This window comes from Gymnodraco acuticeps, unplaced genomic scaffold (assembly GCF_902827175.1).
Source record: "Gymnodraco acuticeps unplaced genomic scaffold, fGymAcu1.1, whole genome shotgun sequence".
NCBI classification, from domain to species: domain Eukaryota; kingdom Metazoa; phylum Chordata; class Actinopteri; order Perciformes; family Bathydraconidae; genus Gymnodraco; species Gymnodraco acuticeps.
The window spans coordinates 20,001-36,736 of record NW_022989987.1 but is presented as its reverse complement, the minus strand read 5'-3'; the positions used below and the strand labels follow the sequence as shown (position 1 = coordinate 36,736).

General features: G+C 48.3%; 1 protein-coding gene and 1 long non-coding RNA gene across 2 annotated transcripts in view; both read right to left on the bottom strand.

Annotated features, from left to right (window-relative positions):
- Positions 1–174: 174 nt before the first annotated feature.
- LOC117544039 lies at positions 175–8,645 on the bottom strand. The gene is made up of 3 exons (XR_004568636.1): positions 8,426–8,645; positions 832–931; positions 175–428 (listed from the first exon to the last, which is right to left on the bottom strand). It is a non-coding gene; the product is annotated as an uncharacterized LOC117544039 (long non-coding RNA).
- Positions 8,646–9,845: 1,200 nt separating this feature from the next.
- The window catches only part of tbc1d23 (TBC1 domain family, member 23), a gene marked incomplete at its 5' end in the record, with an annotated part of 24,392 nt that continues 17,501 nt past the window's right edge, over positions 9,846–16,736 (bottom strand). Inside the window, 4 exon segments of the mRNA XM_034212805.1 lie at positions 9,846–11,685; positions 12,040–12,234; positions 15,033–15,168; positions 15,240–15,328. Coding sequence (XP_034068696.1) covers positions 11,601–11,685; positions 12,040–12,234; positions 15,033–15,168; positions 15,240–15,328 — 505 coding nt within the window.

Here is a 16,736-nt window from a genome sequence, read left to right as displayed (position 1 = left end):
TCAATTAATTAAATAGGATTTAGGTGGACTAGCATTATTTAAATTCATAAAGGTAATGTTATCATTTTACTTAAACTCTATTTGAAAAATTTGAGTTGGACTAACTCATTTACATTATACTGCATGGATGCCATTAGTTTGAGTTTGTGCCACATATATTTATTGGATGGAAAACCTGCCAACAATAAAATTGAGTTAATCCAATGAGTTATTTCTTTGAGTGCACATGACATTAAAGAACAGTTGAAATGATACGATAACATAAACACTGAATCCTCTTCAGGTCAGTTTACAGCAGAAACTCTTACTTTGTGTCTGAGGGTCCTGGTTCATCACTGAAGACTGGAGGTCTCCTCATAGACCGGACACAGCTGGAGACAGGAGACCCGTCCTCTTCCTCATCTTCTAAATCACTCATTCTCTCCAGTCTGAGAGATAAACCACACACACACAGGTCCAGCACCTTCATGATCTGCTGCTTGATCACCTTCGTGGCGTCGCCGGCGTTCGGTATTACATATCTGAGAGGAGAGAACAGATGACCACATGAATAAAGAGTCTACACACACACACACACACACACACACACACACACACACACACACACACACACACACACACACACACACACACACACACACACACACACACACACACACACACACACACACACACACACACACACACACACACACACACACACACACACACACACACACACACACACACACACCACACACACACACACACACACACACACACACACGACATCCAGTTTGACAGAGTAAATAATGAATGTGTTAGAAAGCAGATGCTGGTGTTAACACTCACCCTGTTGCTCTCCTGCTCCGTCCAGCTGTGAAATGGAGTCTGACTTCATACTTTCACTTCCCTTCCTGTCTGTAGCTCCTCTTTTTGTTTCATAACCAGCCTGAACAAGAACTGGGATTATTTTCAGTAAAATAAAAAAAAGTAATAATTCAACAGTGTGAAAATAACCCAGTAAACATGCTGCATCTAAATATTACTTAAGTTAAAGTGTGTAGGCATTTAAGTCTCTCGGTTAACTGTGAATTGATTTGTTCCCCATTTTATCTATTAAATTAAATATATATATAAATCCAACATGCAATGTTCTTGGGAGGCTGTTGTTTATATTTGTGACTTTGTTATACTGCTGCTCCTTAACTTCCAGAAACTTCTCTCTCTCTCTCTCTCTGTACTTCTCTCTCTCTTAAAGGGATAGTCTGCCCTAGCCTGCATTATGCTACCATTAGAGCAGGGGTGCCCAACCAGTCGATCGCGATCGGCGTGACCCCATGTGTCGGGGCGTGGCTGGTGGGCAGTGGGCTGTGCACTAGTTCGCTGACGTTGTCCGTGTCAACAGGAGTGACAGTCCGCACACACACACAAGACCGCAGAAGCAAAAAAGCCCCAAATATATCATTCTCACTCCGAGTGGGAGGATGATTATTTGTGTATCAAGTTTTATTTATATAGCACATTTATAAACGATGTTTGGTGGAGCCAAAGTGCTGAACATATAATAAAATTAGCCTACAGTGGAGACACTTTACAGCAAATACAACAGCACAGATTGTTCAGAATATCAGTATGAGAAATAAAAACGACAAGGTGCATAGATCTGCAAACGGAGCGCTCTGGGGGGTCAAACGGCTCCGTCTGTACGCCCTATACCAGGGGTGCCCAACCGGTCGATCGCGGGGAGATTCCCAGTCGATTGCGAGATGTGTCCAAAAATAGAACAACAATATTCAGTTTTATCGTTAATGTCCGATAACATAATCTTCCTGTGCCAGAATAATGCACTTGAACGCATCAAAGCTTTGTGATTGGCCGGCGTGACCCCATGTGTCGGGGCGTGGCTGGTGGGCAGTGGGCACTAGTTCGCTGATGTTGTCCGTGTCAACAGGAGTGCCAGTCCGCACACACACAAGACCGCAATTATGGCAGAAGCAAAAAAGCCCAAAATATATAATTGTCACTCCGAGTGGGAGGATCATTATTTTTGTATCTATTCCAATTCAAAGTCCATCTGTCTCATCTGCAATGCGAGCGTGGCTTTATCGAAGAAGGGTAATTTAGGAGCGGCATTTCAAAACAGTGCACAAACGCTACGAGACGGAATTCCCTCCTAATTCTGCCCTACGCTCCAAAAGGGGAGGGGCCTGAAAGGACAGCTAAATGCACAGCAGTCCATTTTCACCAGGCCCAACAACAAGAGCAAGGCTGCTACCAGAGCATCTTATCGTGTCAGTCACGTTCTTGAGAAACACATGAAGTCTTTCAAAGACGGCGAAGTTGTGAAAGAAGCATTCCTGGAGGCTGCCGACGCGCTTTGGGGGGCAGTAAAAATAACAGAAGCATTTCAACAGGTTTTTGATATAATAAAAACTCAAGTTAGATACCGTTATTAATCAGCTGTAAGTTTTAGTTTGTTTGAACTTATTCATTATAATTATTGTACAAAATGGTATGAGAATGCAAACTTAAATTGATTATAGTCTATTATCAATTAAGAAACTAGTGTTGCTTGCTTCCTATTTTAAAAGGCATTTCTTTTTATACTCGACTAAAATGCAACAAAAAAAGGGTTTGATTCTATTAATGTAGTCTTTTTTAGTAAGCCTCATTTATACTTTTGTAGCAACACTATTTTATATAATGGCAAAGAAAGGGTTCAGAGTCTTTTCTTTCTCCCTGAGTCATATGAGGCAGCACGGTTCAATGCTTCTTGAATACATGACCCACTGTAGTGACGTGTGGATAAACTCCAACTCTGTATCAACAACACTGTTGTGTAACTTCAGTTAAATACTTGTATGTGTGTAGATTAGAAAGAGGTAAAATAAAGGATCTGCAGTATTTTATGAAGTATTAATCGTACAAAGGTCAGTTTTATACAAGTAGAAGTGTGTATTCACCTGGTAGTAGGCTGTCAGTAACGCCTCTCTAATTGGACTGGTAGATCTCGGCAGACTGGAAACTTTAAAATTAGCTCTCGGTTCAAAAAAGGTTGGGCACCCCTGCATTAGAGTATATACAGTAACACATCGGCAAAGGCACAATGACAAACAGGACAACCACTTAGGAAAGTAGAAAAATAATGTATTTGTAAATCAAAACATAAAGATCAGAGAAAATACAATTACCCACCGAATGTACAAAATAAAATAAGGCGTTTGTTTCTCTCAAAATGAACCATCTTGAAATAAAATGTATCATTCAATGGACAAACATTTTTCTCAAAGTAAATAAAAAATATGTCCACTTTGTTGTAGTTGGTATCTACAGTAATATCTACAGGAGATAAGCCCCGCCTCCTCGCCAGTGCAGGCGTGAACCAAGCGGCAAACTCTGGGGAACAGCCGGGACGCCAATACGGAAGTGCCACACACTGCAGTTCATACATGGGCCGCTAGGGACTGGCTGCAGAAAGGAGCCATTTCCATAGACCCCCATGTTAACATGCCCGACTTTACAGCAGAAAAAAACATGTTTCTACCCATGGATGCAATACATATTATTATCGATATAGTTAGATTCCACCTTCATGATTATGAATCTGTGAGTGAATTGTTTTCTAACACGACCCTTTTATTTATATTAGGTCTTAAAGTTTTTGCATAAATTAGGGCGTGGTCACTTTGATGGACACGTACATGCCTCACTGTCAGCTAACAGCAACTTGTCCACTCTGCTAGGCTACAACCATAGAGGCTACAACGTTAGTTAGTCATAGCACTGTACTTGACCCTTTAGCTTTAGCCGTGTTCGTGGTGATCGTGCCTTTTAGGGAATATTGTTACAAATACCAGACAATTAAAATGTCGTGCTGTGCGCTTGAATGTACTAACAGAACTTCCAAGAAGTCTAAAATGATAATATTATACATGTTAACCCCGTTCGCAGGTGTTTGTGTGCTTGGTAGCTTAGCTTGTTACTTATTAGCCAGCTAAGGACGTAACCCTTTATGCATACATATACATTTTAGTTTATGATTCAGCCTTGGGTAAGACTTTTATAGTCTATGGCTATGACGCCCATAATGCTAAACGGGAGCAAATGTTAATAGGGGACCCGATTATCCCAGTGGTGGCCGCCGGAGCTAACGGAGCCGCAGGGGGCTAGCTCCAGCCGGCGTCCCGGAGCTAGCCCACTGCGGCTCCGTTAGGTCCGGGCGGTGGAGTCCGTCTTTTCTCAACGTGTGAATGACAAGCATTAAGAATAACAAAATATAGCTAATTCTCTTGCAGATTGTCTCATTTGATTATGAATGTAACGTTTATATAGGGGAACTACACTGTTAGCAGTAACTTGGTATGTATTTCATGTTAGCTTAGCTTCTTAGCCTGAGCTAGCTCTGTTTACTTCCAGTTCGGAGGCAGCAGGTCCCGCCTCGGCTCCGCCTCTTTGCCCTTATTTGGAGCAGGCGGGATTAGACTCTGACGTTGCTGTCAAGCCGTTAGTGGCCGACTCCGCCTACTAAGGGCTTCACGGCAACTCTGCAGAATCCTATGGGTGACGTCACGGACACTACGTCCATTTATATATACATTCTATGGCGTGAACACAACTGCAAGCTACTGTGAAACTAAATCTTTACTAATATACAACAATTACATCTGCATCAACGCAACATGAAACACATCTCAGACTGACTAAGATAACAGGTGTGAACAAAATGGTCTATTTCCCTCTTCATGTTGTTGTGTTCTTTTATTCCAGGAAAGACAAACTAAATATATATTACACTTGGCCAAGGACTCTGTCAGGTTACAGAAATCACAGGCAGCAAAGCTGTAATCTGTAACTCTATTTCCGGAAAAAGCCCCGAACCTCGTGTGACAATACATTTTATTGCACAGGGCTCTGCCCGTACATTTATGATTGGTTGAGACTAGATGGGGAGGACCGTGGTTTAGACTTTGGTCGGCCTGTAAGGTCCCTTCCTCCTCTAGTCACGCTATCCTACGTAATTTGTTTTGCTGAAGTTTCTACGTAGAAAGTGGAATCCTTCATTATGCTGGATCCCAGTTTTGCGTGGGCTCGAAGCTCACACACACACACGGCCAAGGCCAGAGCCTCAATAACTCTTTGTCTTCTTACAGCAGGGGTAGCCAACACGGTGACCGCGGGCACTTAGTCGCCCGCGGGGCATGTTCTAAAAATAGCTCGCCAAGCAAATCCAAAATGTATAAAATACACAAAACAAAAAAGGAAATGTAATTGAAAGAATCTACCCTATGCATAAAGGAAACCTAAATCATAGCGAACTCTATCTACTTACTACAACTCTATATCTATCTAACACCCCTCCTCCCCCCACCCCCACAATGAATATCGACCAATCACGTTCTTGCTTGATTTGCGGGACCAGCGTTGCAGTCGGGAAGAAAAGCAATGTGGCACCTCCCCGCTGATTTCCCTTCTGGCAGAATCTACACATCAGCCCCGCTGAACAGTCATGCAGCCTATACAGCACATGAGGGGCAGAGCTTCACTCTGTGTGTTGCAACTTGCATATTGCATGGCGTAATCTCCACTGGGGACAGGGGGGGGGGGGCATGTCCCCCGCTCTTTTCGAAATCCCGTTTGTGTCCCCCCACTTTACAAATATGTTTACTATAATTTTTTAATGCAAGCCGTCATCGCCACGGAGGAGCACACAGCCTCTGTGAGCGAGCGAGACAGAGAGCGAGCTAGGGAGGGAGAGAGAGAGGGAGCTAGGGAGGGAGGGAGGGAGAGAGAGCGAGCTAGCTAGGGAGAGAGAGAGAGCTAGGGAGAGAGGGAGGGAGAGAGCTAGGGAGAGAGGGAGAGAGAGAGGGAGGGAGAGAGCTAGAGAGAGGGAGAGAGAGAGCTAGCTAGGGAGAGGGAGAGAGAGAGAGCGAGAGAGCTAGGGAGAGGGAGAGAGAGAGAGCGAGAGAGCTAGCTAGGGAGTGAGGGAGGGAGAGAAAGAGAGAGGGAGAGAGAGAGAGAGGGAGAGAGAGAGAGCTAGGGAGAGAGGGAGGGAGAGAGCTAGGGAGAGGGAGAGAGCGAGAGAGCTAGCTAGGGAGCGAGGGAGGGAGGGAGAGAAAGAGAGAGGGAGAGAAAGAGAGAGGGAGAGAGCGAGCGAGAGAGCGAGCAAGGGAGACAGCTAGGGAGAGGGAGAGAGAGAGAGAGAGCGAGAGAGCTAGCTAGGGAGTGAGGGAGGGAGAGAAAGAGAGAGGGAGAGAGAGAGAGCGAGCGAAAGCGAGCGAGGGAGAGAGCTAGAGAGAGAGCGAGAGAGCTAGCTAGGGAGTGAGGGAGGGAGAGAAAGAGAGAGGGAGAGAGAGAGAGCGAGCGAGAGCGAGCAAGGGAGAGAGCTAGGGAGAGCACACCTTTATCTATTTAATATAGATAAAGTAAGAAATCATTCCAATGTGTAGGCAGGACAGTAAAAAAAACAAAAAACTGTTTTAAAGGAGTGATTAGTCAAATATGCATAAATAAAAAGAAAGAATGCTAACTAGGTAACATAAGAACAGAATAAACCAGTTGAAATGATTGGTTGTTGGTTTTGATCATATTCTAAAGACGTTTGGATTATTGAAAGGAAACAGCTCTCTTTCATCTGTTGAGAGCTGTTTCCAAACATTCATGTTGCTCTGAAAGTGCAGCAGATTGATGCCCGGACCCCCTAGAGGAGGTGAGGCCCCCCCTAGAGCAGGTGAGGCCCCCCCTAGAGCAGGTGAGGACCCCCCTAGAGCAGGTGAGGACCCCCCTACCCCTAGAGGAGGTGAGGTCCCAAAAGAGGAGGTGAGGTCCCCCCTAGAGGAGGTGAAGTCCCCCCTAGAGCAGGCGAGGCCCCAAAAGAGGAGGTGAGGCTCCCCCTAGAGGAGGTGAGGACCCCCCTAGAGGAGGTGAAGTCCCCCCTAGAGGAGATGAAGTCCCCCCTAGAGCAGGCGAGGCCCCAAAAGAGGAGGTGAGGCTCCCCCTAGAGGAGGTGAGGACCCCCCTAGAGGAGGTGAAGTCCCCCCTAGAGGAGGCGAGGACCCCCCTAGAGGAGGTGAAGTCCCCCCTAGAGGAGGTGAGGACCCCCCTAGAGCAGGTGAGGCCCCAAAAGAGGAGGTGAAGTCCCCCCAGAGGAGGTGAAGTCCCCCCTAGAGGAGGTGAGGTCCCCCCTAGAGCAGGCGAGGCCCCAAAAGAGGAGGTGAAGTCCCCCCAGAGGAGGTGAAGTCCCCCCTAGAGGAGGTGAGGTCCCCCCTAGAGCAGGCGAGGCCCCAAAAGAGGAGGTGAAGTCCCCCCAGAGGAGGTGAAGTCCCCCCTAGAGCAGGCGAGGCCCCAAAAGAGGAGGTGAAGTCCCCCCAAGAGGAGGTGAAGTCCCCCCTAGAGGAGGTGAGGTCCCCCCTAGAGGAGGTGAGGTCCCCCCTAGAGGAGGTGAGGACCCCCCTAGAGGAGGTGAGGTCCCCCCTAGAGGAGGTGAGGACCCCCCTAGAGGAGGTGAGGACCCCCCTAGAGCAGGCGAGGCCCCAAAAGAGGAGGTGAGGTTCCCCCCTAGAGGAGGTGAGGACCCCCCTAGAGGAGGTGAGGACCCCCCTAGAGGAGGTGAGGTCCCCCCTAGAGGAGGTGAGGACCCCCCTAGAGGAGGTGAGGTCCCCCCTAGAGGAGGTGAGGACCCCCCTAGAGGAGGTGAGGACCCCCCTAGAGGAGGTGAGGTCCATCCCCAAATAAAGCAGGTTAAAATAATACAAAGTGCATGTAACATGTTCTTTTAGTAAACCCTGCAAAGGGGTCCCACAGACCCAAACAGACACAAAGGTTAAAGGTCAGCATATCATAATGTTAAAATGTGCTAAATACATACACTGCAAAAAACAAAAGAAAGAGTAAAAGTAGCCCTCACCCTAAAAAAGGTTGGTAACCCCTGTCTTACAGTGTCTGCACCTGACCTTGCTACATTTCTATTGCAAGCTAAAACTCTCATGAGCACAATAAGCATATAATGTAATAATAAGAATCACTCTAGTAATGTTATATAAAAATAGACTCCACAATTTCGCAAACATACAGTTCAAATAACTGAACATTAGCTTATAACGGTGTTCAAGTCTCACAACGCTTTCGCGGGTTTGCAACGGCCACAAAGCCCCGCATTTAGCTTAGCCACTATTAGCATAACCGCAACTAGCATAATCACCCTTAGCTTAGCTGCAATTAGCTTACACCATTTAGCGGCCAATACGCTTAATATTACAAACAGTAATCATATCACAACTGGTTTTTAACCATACTTGCCAACCTTGAGACCTCAGAAATCGAAAGCGTTGGCAAGTATTTAACATGTCAATGTTTCATAAACACATTCAAACACTTTAAGGAACATATTTCTAACGGTGGAGTAGCAAAAACAAGCTAACTGAATGCTAACTAAATGCTGACTCACCGGACAGTTGCTCATTTGGGAGGAATGGCGTCCCGAGTTTCTCCCGAAAGTTCTCCTTTTTCATCACAGATATTCTGCAGCTGTTCATTCTGTGGAGCACACTAGCTGTCCTCAGTGCATTTCAATTACAACTTTTACATTTAAAATAACTTTTCTTAATTCTTAACAACAGCCTGGAGGAGCTTAGCTGGCGGTGTCTGTCTCCCTGCTCGCTGTGAGGCGTTCAGGGAACCTCTGTACAATCTAGAACCAGTCAAATAACCCGGGATTATTGTATTTTTAGAGTAGAAACTAACAGGCGTTTCGAGAACTGAGAAATCCTCTCCTCTGAGCGTCACTTTAAAGAGTCCTCTCCTGCTGATGTTCAGGTGTATATCAGTATGTAGTGTCTATACTTTAAAGAGTCCTCTCCTGCTGATGTTCAGGTGTATATCAGTATGTAGTGTCTACTTTAAAGAGTCCTCTCCTGCTGATGTTCAGGTGTATATCAGTGTGTAGTGTATCTACTTTAAAGAGTCCTCTCCTGCTGATGTTCAGGTGTATATCAGTGTGTAGTGTATCTACTTTAAAGAGTCCTCTCCTGCTGATGTTCAGGTGTATATCAGTATGTAGTGTCTCTACTTTAAAGAGTCCTCTCCTGCTGATGTTCAGGTGTGTATCAGCATGTAGTGTCTCTACTTTAAAGAGTCCTCTCCTGCTGATGTTCAGGTGTGTATCAGTATGTAGTGTCTCTACTTTAAAGAGTCCTCTCCTGCTGATGATCAGGTGTGTATCAGCATGTAGTGTCTCTACTTTAAAGAGTCCTCTCCTGCTGATGTTCAGGTGTGTATCAGTATGTAGTGTCTCTACTTTAAAGAGTCCTCTCCTGCTGATGTTCAGGTGTGTATCAGTATGTAGTGTCTCTACTTTAAAGAGTGCTCTCCTGCTGATGTTCAGGTGTATATCAGTATGTAGTGTCTCTACTTTAAAGAGTCCTCTTCTGCTGATGTTCAGGTGTGTATCAGTATGTAGTGTCTCTACTTTAAAGAGTGCTCTCCTGCTGATGTTCAGGTGTGTATCAGTATGTAGTGTCTCTACTTTAAAGAGTCCTCTCCTGCTGATGTTCAGGTGTATATCAGTATGTAGTGTCTCTACTTTAAAGAGTCCTCTCCTGCTGATGTTCAGGTGTATATCAGTATGTAGTGTCTCTACTTTAAAGAGTCCTCTCCTGCTGATGTTCAGGTGTATATCAGTATGTAGTGTCTCTACTTTAAAGAGTCCTCTCCTGCTGATGTTCAGGTGTATATCAGTATGTAGTGTCTCTACTTTAAAGAGTCCTCTCCTGCTGATGTTCAGGTGTGTATCAGTATGTAGTGTCTCTACTTTAAAGAGTGCTCTCCTGCTGATGGACACATCATGCTGTATGAATGAAACTCTTCCACACAGTGTAATAATCTCCATTTATTAGAAACAGAAAGGCTTAGAAGATGAAAGCAGTACAGGAAGGTGCAGATGACACTGGAGACGTGTTGCATTTGCTCTGCCTGTGGATACTGGAATATCACAGACGATGCGTGGGTAGGGGGAACGCTCTGAAGAGTGAGGATCCACTTTCTGAGGGTCTCAAGGGGACAGACCTTTATTTCTCTCCCCTTTGAGTTCCAGACGGACATCAGGAAGGTAAAGCCTACACATCTCCACACAAAGGACACATAAGTAAGATGAAGCGAGGAAGAGTCCGATGAAGAGGCGCGTTATGAGGCCGAAGGCAACAGTGGCAAGCACACTAAAGCTAGTATTAATACATGGACAGAGAACAGAGATATATATATATTTATAAGGACTTTTTACAAACTGTCTCTACCCAGCTGTGTGACAGACATTCTCCTCAGCAGGTCATTTCATTCACCTTCACCAGGTATTATTTAACTGATGGAAGAGAAAGAGTCAGAGGCTGCTATGAGATGTGAGGAAGCAGAGAGTCATGAAGGTGCATTAGGGCCGAGGGGGAATCAATCAATATGAGACGGAGTCAGAGGAGGGGTGACGTTCAGTTACAGAGAGCAAGGGTTTGGAAATATAACTCAAAGGTTTTGACGACGAAAAACTCATAAATCCCAAAATAAGAATAAGAATTTTTTTTCCCCGTAAATTTGATTTTTGTTCCCTTTTGAATAATAACTTAAGATTTACAAGAAAAACGTCAGAAAAATTATCTGAAATTTAAAGGAAACATTTTAATATTCCTGATTGTTTTTTCCGTCAAATTTGTAATTTATACGAGAAAAAAGAAATATACAATATTTAAGATTTTTTCTCATGAATTTTGGAATATATAATCTCAAAGAAATGTAGAATATTTTTGCCATTTCTGAATTCTTTGATATAACCCCCCCCCCCCCACACACACACACACACACACACCATATGTATTAACACAGCAGAGACAAACTGATCTGAACCGTTAAAGACTTCCTGCTCTGGAAAAAAAGGAACCACTGAATATTCAGGAAACCTCTCAAAGGTCTTCAGAGCAGTTTACACATCCTACTGTACGTGTGTGTGTGTGCATAGATATACATACACACACACACACACACACACACCCTCAAGCCATTTGTGTTGGGGGAATCTCAATCTGCTGTAGGAGAGGAGGAATGGGAAAAGGCTCTCCAACATCAGGAGTAAGTGTTTGTCCTTTTAGCTGCAGTGCTATTTATTCTTCCAGATATTCCAGGTGTGTGTTATTACAGAAATGTGGGCCTTGTCTGATACGACACCTGATGAATACAGTAACACAGTCTGGAGCAACACGTGTGATACAGAGGAATACATATCACTACAGCTAACAGGAACATTACTGTAGGTTTCTGGAGGATCCGTGTGTTTACAGTTCTCTAACTTCCAGACCCAAACACAGAGGCCTCAGGTCTGAGAGGAAGCAGAGAGACCTGACGGAGGAGCTCCAGAGGTCGGCCAGGGGTCAAGGTGTTCAGAAGGAGATGTTTGATCAAAGGAAACCATGACGGAGGTTTTTAAGTTAGTGTGAGATGTTTGATGACAGCGGAGCACCACACACACTCCGTGTGTCTTCACACACACACACAGTGTGTCCTCACACATAGTCTCTCTGCAGGAGGACAGACTCTCCTCCTCCTCTAACAGTTAGTGTCCAGCTGGAGCCCCCCCCCCCTCTCTATGAGCTCTCCAGAGCGTCCAGCACCTTCATGATCTGCTGCTTGATCACCTTCGTGGCGTCGCCGGCGTTCGGTATTACATATCTGAGAGGAGAGAACAGATGACCACATGAATAAAGAGTCCACACACACACACACACACACACACACACACACACACACACACACACACACACACACACACACACACACACACACACACACACACACACACACACACACACACACACACACACACACACACACACACACACACACACACACACACACACACACACACACACACACACACACACACACACACACACACACACACACACACACACACACACACACACACACACACACACACACACACACACACACACACACACACACACACACACACACACACACACACACACACACACACACACACACACACACACACACACACACCTCTCCACGGCAGAGATCTCCACTCCCGCTGAGTTGTTGCTGCCGAACTTGAAGGTGATGAGTTCAGGGTGCTTCTTTTTGGACGTGATCTTCACCACTGAGTTCAGAGCCTGTCGGGACTGGATGTAGGAGAACCCTTTCCTGGAGGCGATCTCCCGCAGGCAGTACATGTGGGAGGCGGTGACCAGCAGGTGGCTGCAGGACACAGGAAACAGCTGTTACTGACTACTCTGATGCTCCTCCACTGCTCAAGGTCCCCTGTTATCCTCCTCTTCATCAGTATATCACAGGTCTCAGATATATCCAGAGCCTGTCTCTGATTGGCTGAAACACCAAACAGATCATTGCAGCATTACCCACAATCCCCTCTGTTTCAGCCCTGTTTCCAAAGTGCTGATTCTCTGTCTGTTACTTTAGATCAGTGTTTCTCAAACGTTGTCATACCAAGGACAACCAATAAACAAACACTCACGGACCCCCTGACTCCACAAATATCCGGAAACATAGGCCTGCTCACCACTCCAACAGTACAGCCTAATAATGACAGCTTAGCCTTCTCTACATCGCCTCGTTCACACATTAAATCAACAATACAGATTATATCAGCATTTAGTTCAAATGCGATTTTTAAATGCTCAGGTTTTACACCTCTTATGAAATGTAGACTACATTTATTACAGATCGTTGGCTACTGAGAGATATGCAAAATACACCGCATGTAGTACGACTAGGGTTGGGAACCGAAACTCGGTTCCAGATGAGAACCGATAAGAAAATGCTGGGTACCCGTACAAAATACACCATTTTGGTTCTGCTTAACGGTTCCTAAACGCGGTAGACCCTGCGTTCCACCGGGTCCGTCTGCCCCGCGGCGACCCGGTGGAACGCAGGGCGGACTGGCCATCTGTGTGTTCTGGAGATTCACAGAACGGCCCGCTGACGGCCGGAGCCGCCCTTCATTTTGAAACACCTTGAAACAAGCCTCTGATCATCAACAGACTTCATGCAATGCTTCATTGGATGGAGTCTCATCTCTATCCAACTCCTAACATCTAAATCTACTTTCAGCGTGGACACATGTTCATCAAAGACATCCATTGTTTGTTTTATACGCTTCTTGAAATCCTAAAAAACACAGTTTTTCTAGAACAGATCACAAATCGCCTGAAAATGGTACAAACAAGTGGCAACACGTGAGGAAGGTGTTGCTCTATCGTGAAACTGAAACTCCGTCCTTTGCGGAGATATTCCTGCGAGAGTGCGGACCACACTTTGAGAAGCACTGCTTTAGACGGACCAGGACCATCTGGGGGACACGTCATCTCACCCGGGGGGGACACGTCGTCGTCTCACCCGGGGGACACGTCGTCGTCTCACCCGGGCGACACGTCGTCGTCTCACCCGGGGGACACGTCGTCGTCTCACCCGGGGGACACGTCGTCAACCGGGGGACACGTCGTCGTCTCACCCGGGGGACACGTCGTCATCTCACCCGGGGGACACGTCGTCGTCTCACCCGGGGGACACGTCGTCGTCTCACCCGGGGGACACGTCGTCCTCTCACCCGGGGGACACGTCGTCCTCTCACCCGGGGGACACGTCGTCGTCTCACCCGGGGGACACGTCGTCGTCTCACCCGGGGGACACGTCGTCGTCTCACCCGGGGGACACGTCGTCGTCTCACCCGGGGGACACGTCGTCGTCTCACCCGGGGGACACGTCGTCCTCTCACCCGGGGGACACGTCGTCGTCTCACCCGGGGGACACGTCGTCGTCTCACCCGGGGGACACGTCGTCCTCTCACCCGGGCGACACGTCGTCGTCTCACCCGGGGGGGACACGTCGTCGTCGTCACCCGGGGGGGACACGTCGTCGTCTCACCCGGGGGACACGTCGTCGTCTCACCCGGGGGACACGTCGTCGTCTCACCCGGGGGACACGTCGTCGTCTCACCCGGGGGACACGTCGGCGTCTCACCCGGGCGACACGTCGTCGCCTCACCCGGGCGACACGTCGTCGTCTCACCCGGGGGACACGTCGTCGTCTCACCCGGGGGGGACACGTCGTCGTCTCACCCGGGGACACGTCGTCGTCTCACCCGGGGGACACGTCGTCGTCTCACCCGGGCGACACGTCGTCGTCTCACCCGGGCGACACGTCGTCGTCTCACCCGGGGGACACGTCGTCCTCTCACCCGGGGGACACGTCGTCCTCTCACCCGGGGGACACGTCGTCGTCTCAACCCGGGCGACACGTCGTCGTCTCACCCGGGCGACACGTCGTCGTCTCACCCGGGGACACGTCGTCGTCTCACCCGGGGGACACGTCGTCCTCTCACCCGGGGGACACGTCGTCGTCTCACCCGGGGGACACGTCGTCGTCTCACCCGGGGGACACGTCGTCGTCTCACCCGGGGGACACGTCGTCGTCTCACCCGGGGGACACGTCGTCGTCTCAACCCGGGGGACACGTCGTCCTCTCACCCGGGGGACACGTCGTCGTCACCCGGGGGGGACACGTCGTCGTCTCACCCGGGGGACACGTCGTCGTCTCACCCGGGGGACACGTCGTCGTCTCACCCGGGGGACACGTCGTCGTCTCACCCGGGCGACACGTCGTCGTCTCACCCGGGGGACACGTCGTCGTCTCACCCGGGGGACACGTTGTCCTCTCACCCGGGGGACACGTCGTCGTCCCTCACCCGGGGGGACCAACGTCGTCGTCTCACCCGGGCGACACGTCGTCGTCTCACCCGGGGGACACGTCGTCGTCTCACCCGGGGGACACGTCGTCGTCTCACCCGGGGGGGACACGTCGTCGTCTCACCCGGGGGACAACGTCGTCGTCTCACCCGGGCGACACGTCGTCGTCTCACCCGGAGCGACACGTTGTCCTCTCACCCGGGGGACACGTCGTCCTCTCACCCGGGGGACACGTCGTCGTCTCACCCGGGGGACACGTTGTCCTCTCACCCGGGGGACACGTTGTCTCACCTGGGGAACATGTGTCCGGTCTCCTTCACCTCGCTGCAGGGGATGTGGTGCTTCACGTCCGGTTTGTTGATCCACGTCTGGATGTTCACGATCTCCTTCCTGTCGTCGTCGGACATCGACGAGCTGTCGATCTCATCTGAAATGAGGTCAGAGGCTCAGGAGGTTTTTCAAAGGACAGAATGCCAAGAGATGGTGAGATTCCTGTACCTGTGTCGTACTCCTCTTCATCCCCGATGCTGAAGACGGGCTTCACTCCTCGGTACGGTTTACCCACCCGGTCACTGCTGCTCACATGTCTGAGGACAGAAACACCGGGAGTGAACAACACCACACACACACACACACACACACACACACACACACACACACACACACACACACACACACACACACACACACACACACACACACACACACACACACACACACACACACACACACACACACACACACACACACACACACACACACACACACACACACACACACACACACACACACACACACACACACACACACACACACACACACACACACACACACACACACACACACACACACACACACACACACACACACACACACACCACACACACACACACACACACACACACACACACACACACACACACACACACACACACACACACACACACACACACACACACACACACACACACACACACACACACACACACACACACACACGTCCTGAGAGAGCGAGACATTAATACCGAGGTTGGTCAGGGAGTGATAGTCAGGGTCGTCAGCAGGTGTTTTTATATCACGGTGACTCTGATCGGCCCTGACTATCACCTGAAGAACAATGAGATGGAAACACAGACTTCAGGATGTTCCCACATGGACACTTCTCCTCTGTGTCCAATTGACCCTGGACGAGTTCTTCGTCTCAACTGGTCCAGTATCTAGTTCTTTGGTCGAGCGTCCACCGACTGGCCGACACAGAGCCGATCAGCACACAATACTTTCACTTTTAGTGGATGGAGGATTACATTTCAGCATTGTTTAGCGTCTGCCACTCTCCCTTCATGCTGGACCACTTTTATAAAGAGATCCCACTCTCCCTTCATGCTGGACCACTTTTATAAAGAGATTCCACTCTCCCTTCATGCTGGACCACTTTTATAAAGAGATTCCACTCTCCCTTCATGCTGGACCACTTTTATAAAGAGATCCCACTCTCCCTTCATGCTGGACCACTTTTATAAAGAGATTCCACTCTCCCTTCATGCTGGACCACTTTTATAAAGGGATTCCACTCTCCCTTCATGCTGGACCACTTTTATAAAGAGATCCCACTCTCCCTTCATGCTGGACCACTTTTATAAAGGGATTCCACTCTCCCTTCATGCTGGACCACTTTTATAAAGGGATTCCACTCTCCCTTCATGCTGGACCACTTTTATAAAGAGATCCCACTCTCCCTTCATGCTGGACCACTTTTATAAAGGGATTCCACTCTCCCTTCATGCTGGACCACTTTTATAAAGAGATCCCACTCTCCCTTCATGCTGGACCACTTTTATAAAGAGATTCCACTCTCCCTTCATGCTGGACCACTTTTATAAAGAGATTCCACTCTCCCTTCATGCTGGACCACTTTTATAAAGAGATCCCACTCTCCCTTCATGCTGGACCACTTTTATAAAGAGATCCCACTCTCCCTTCATGCTGGACCACTTT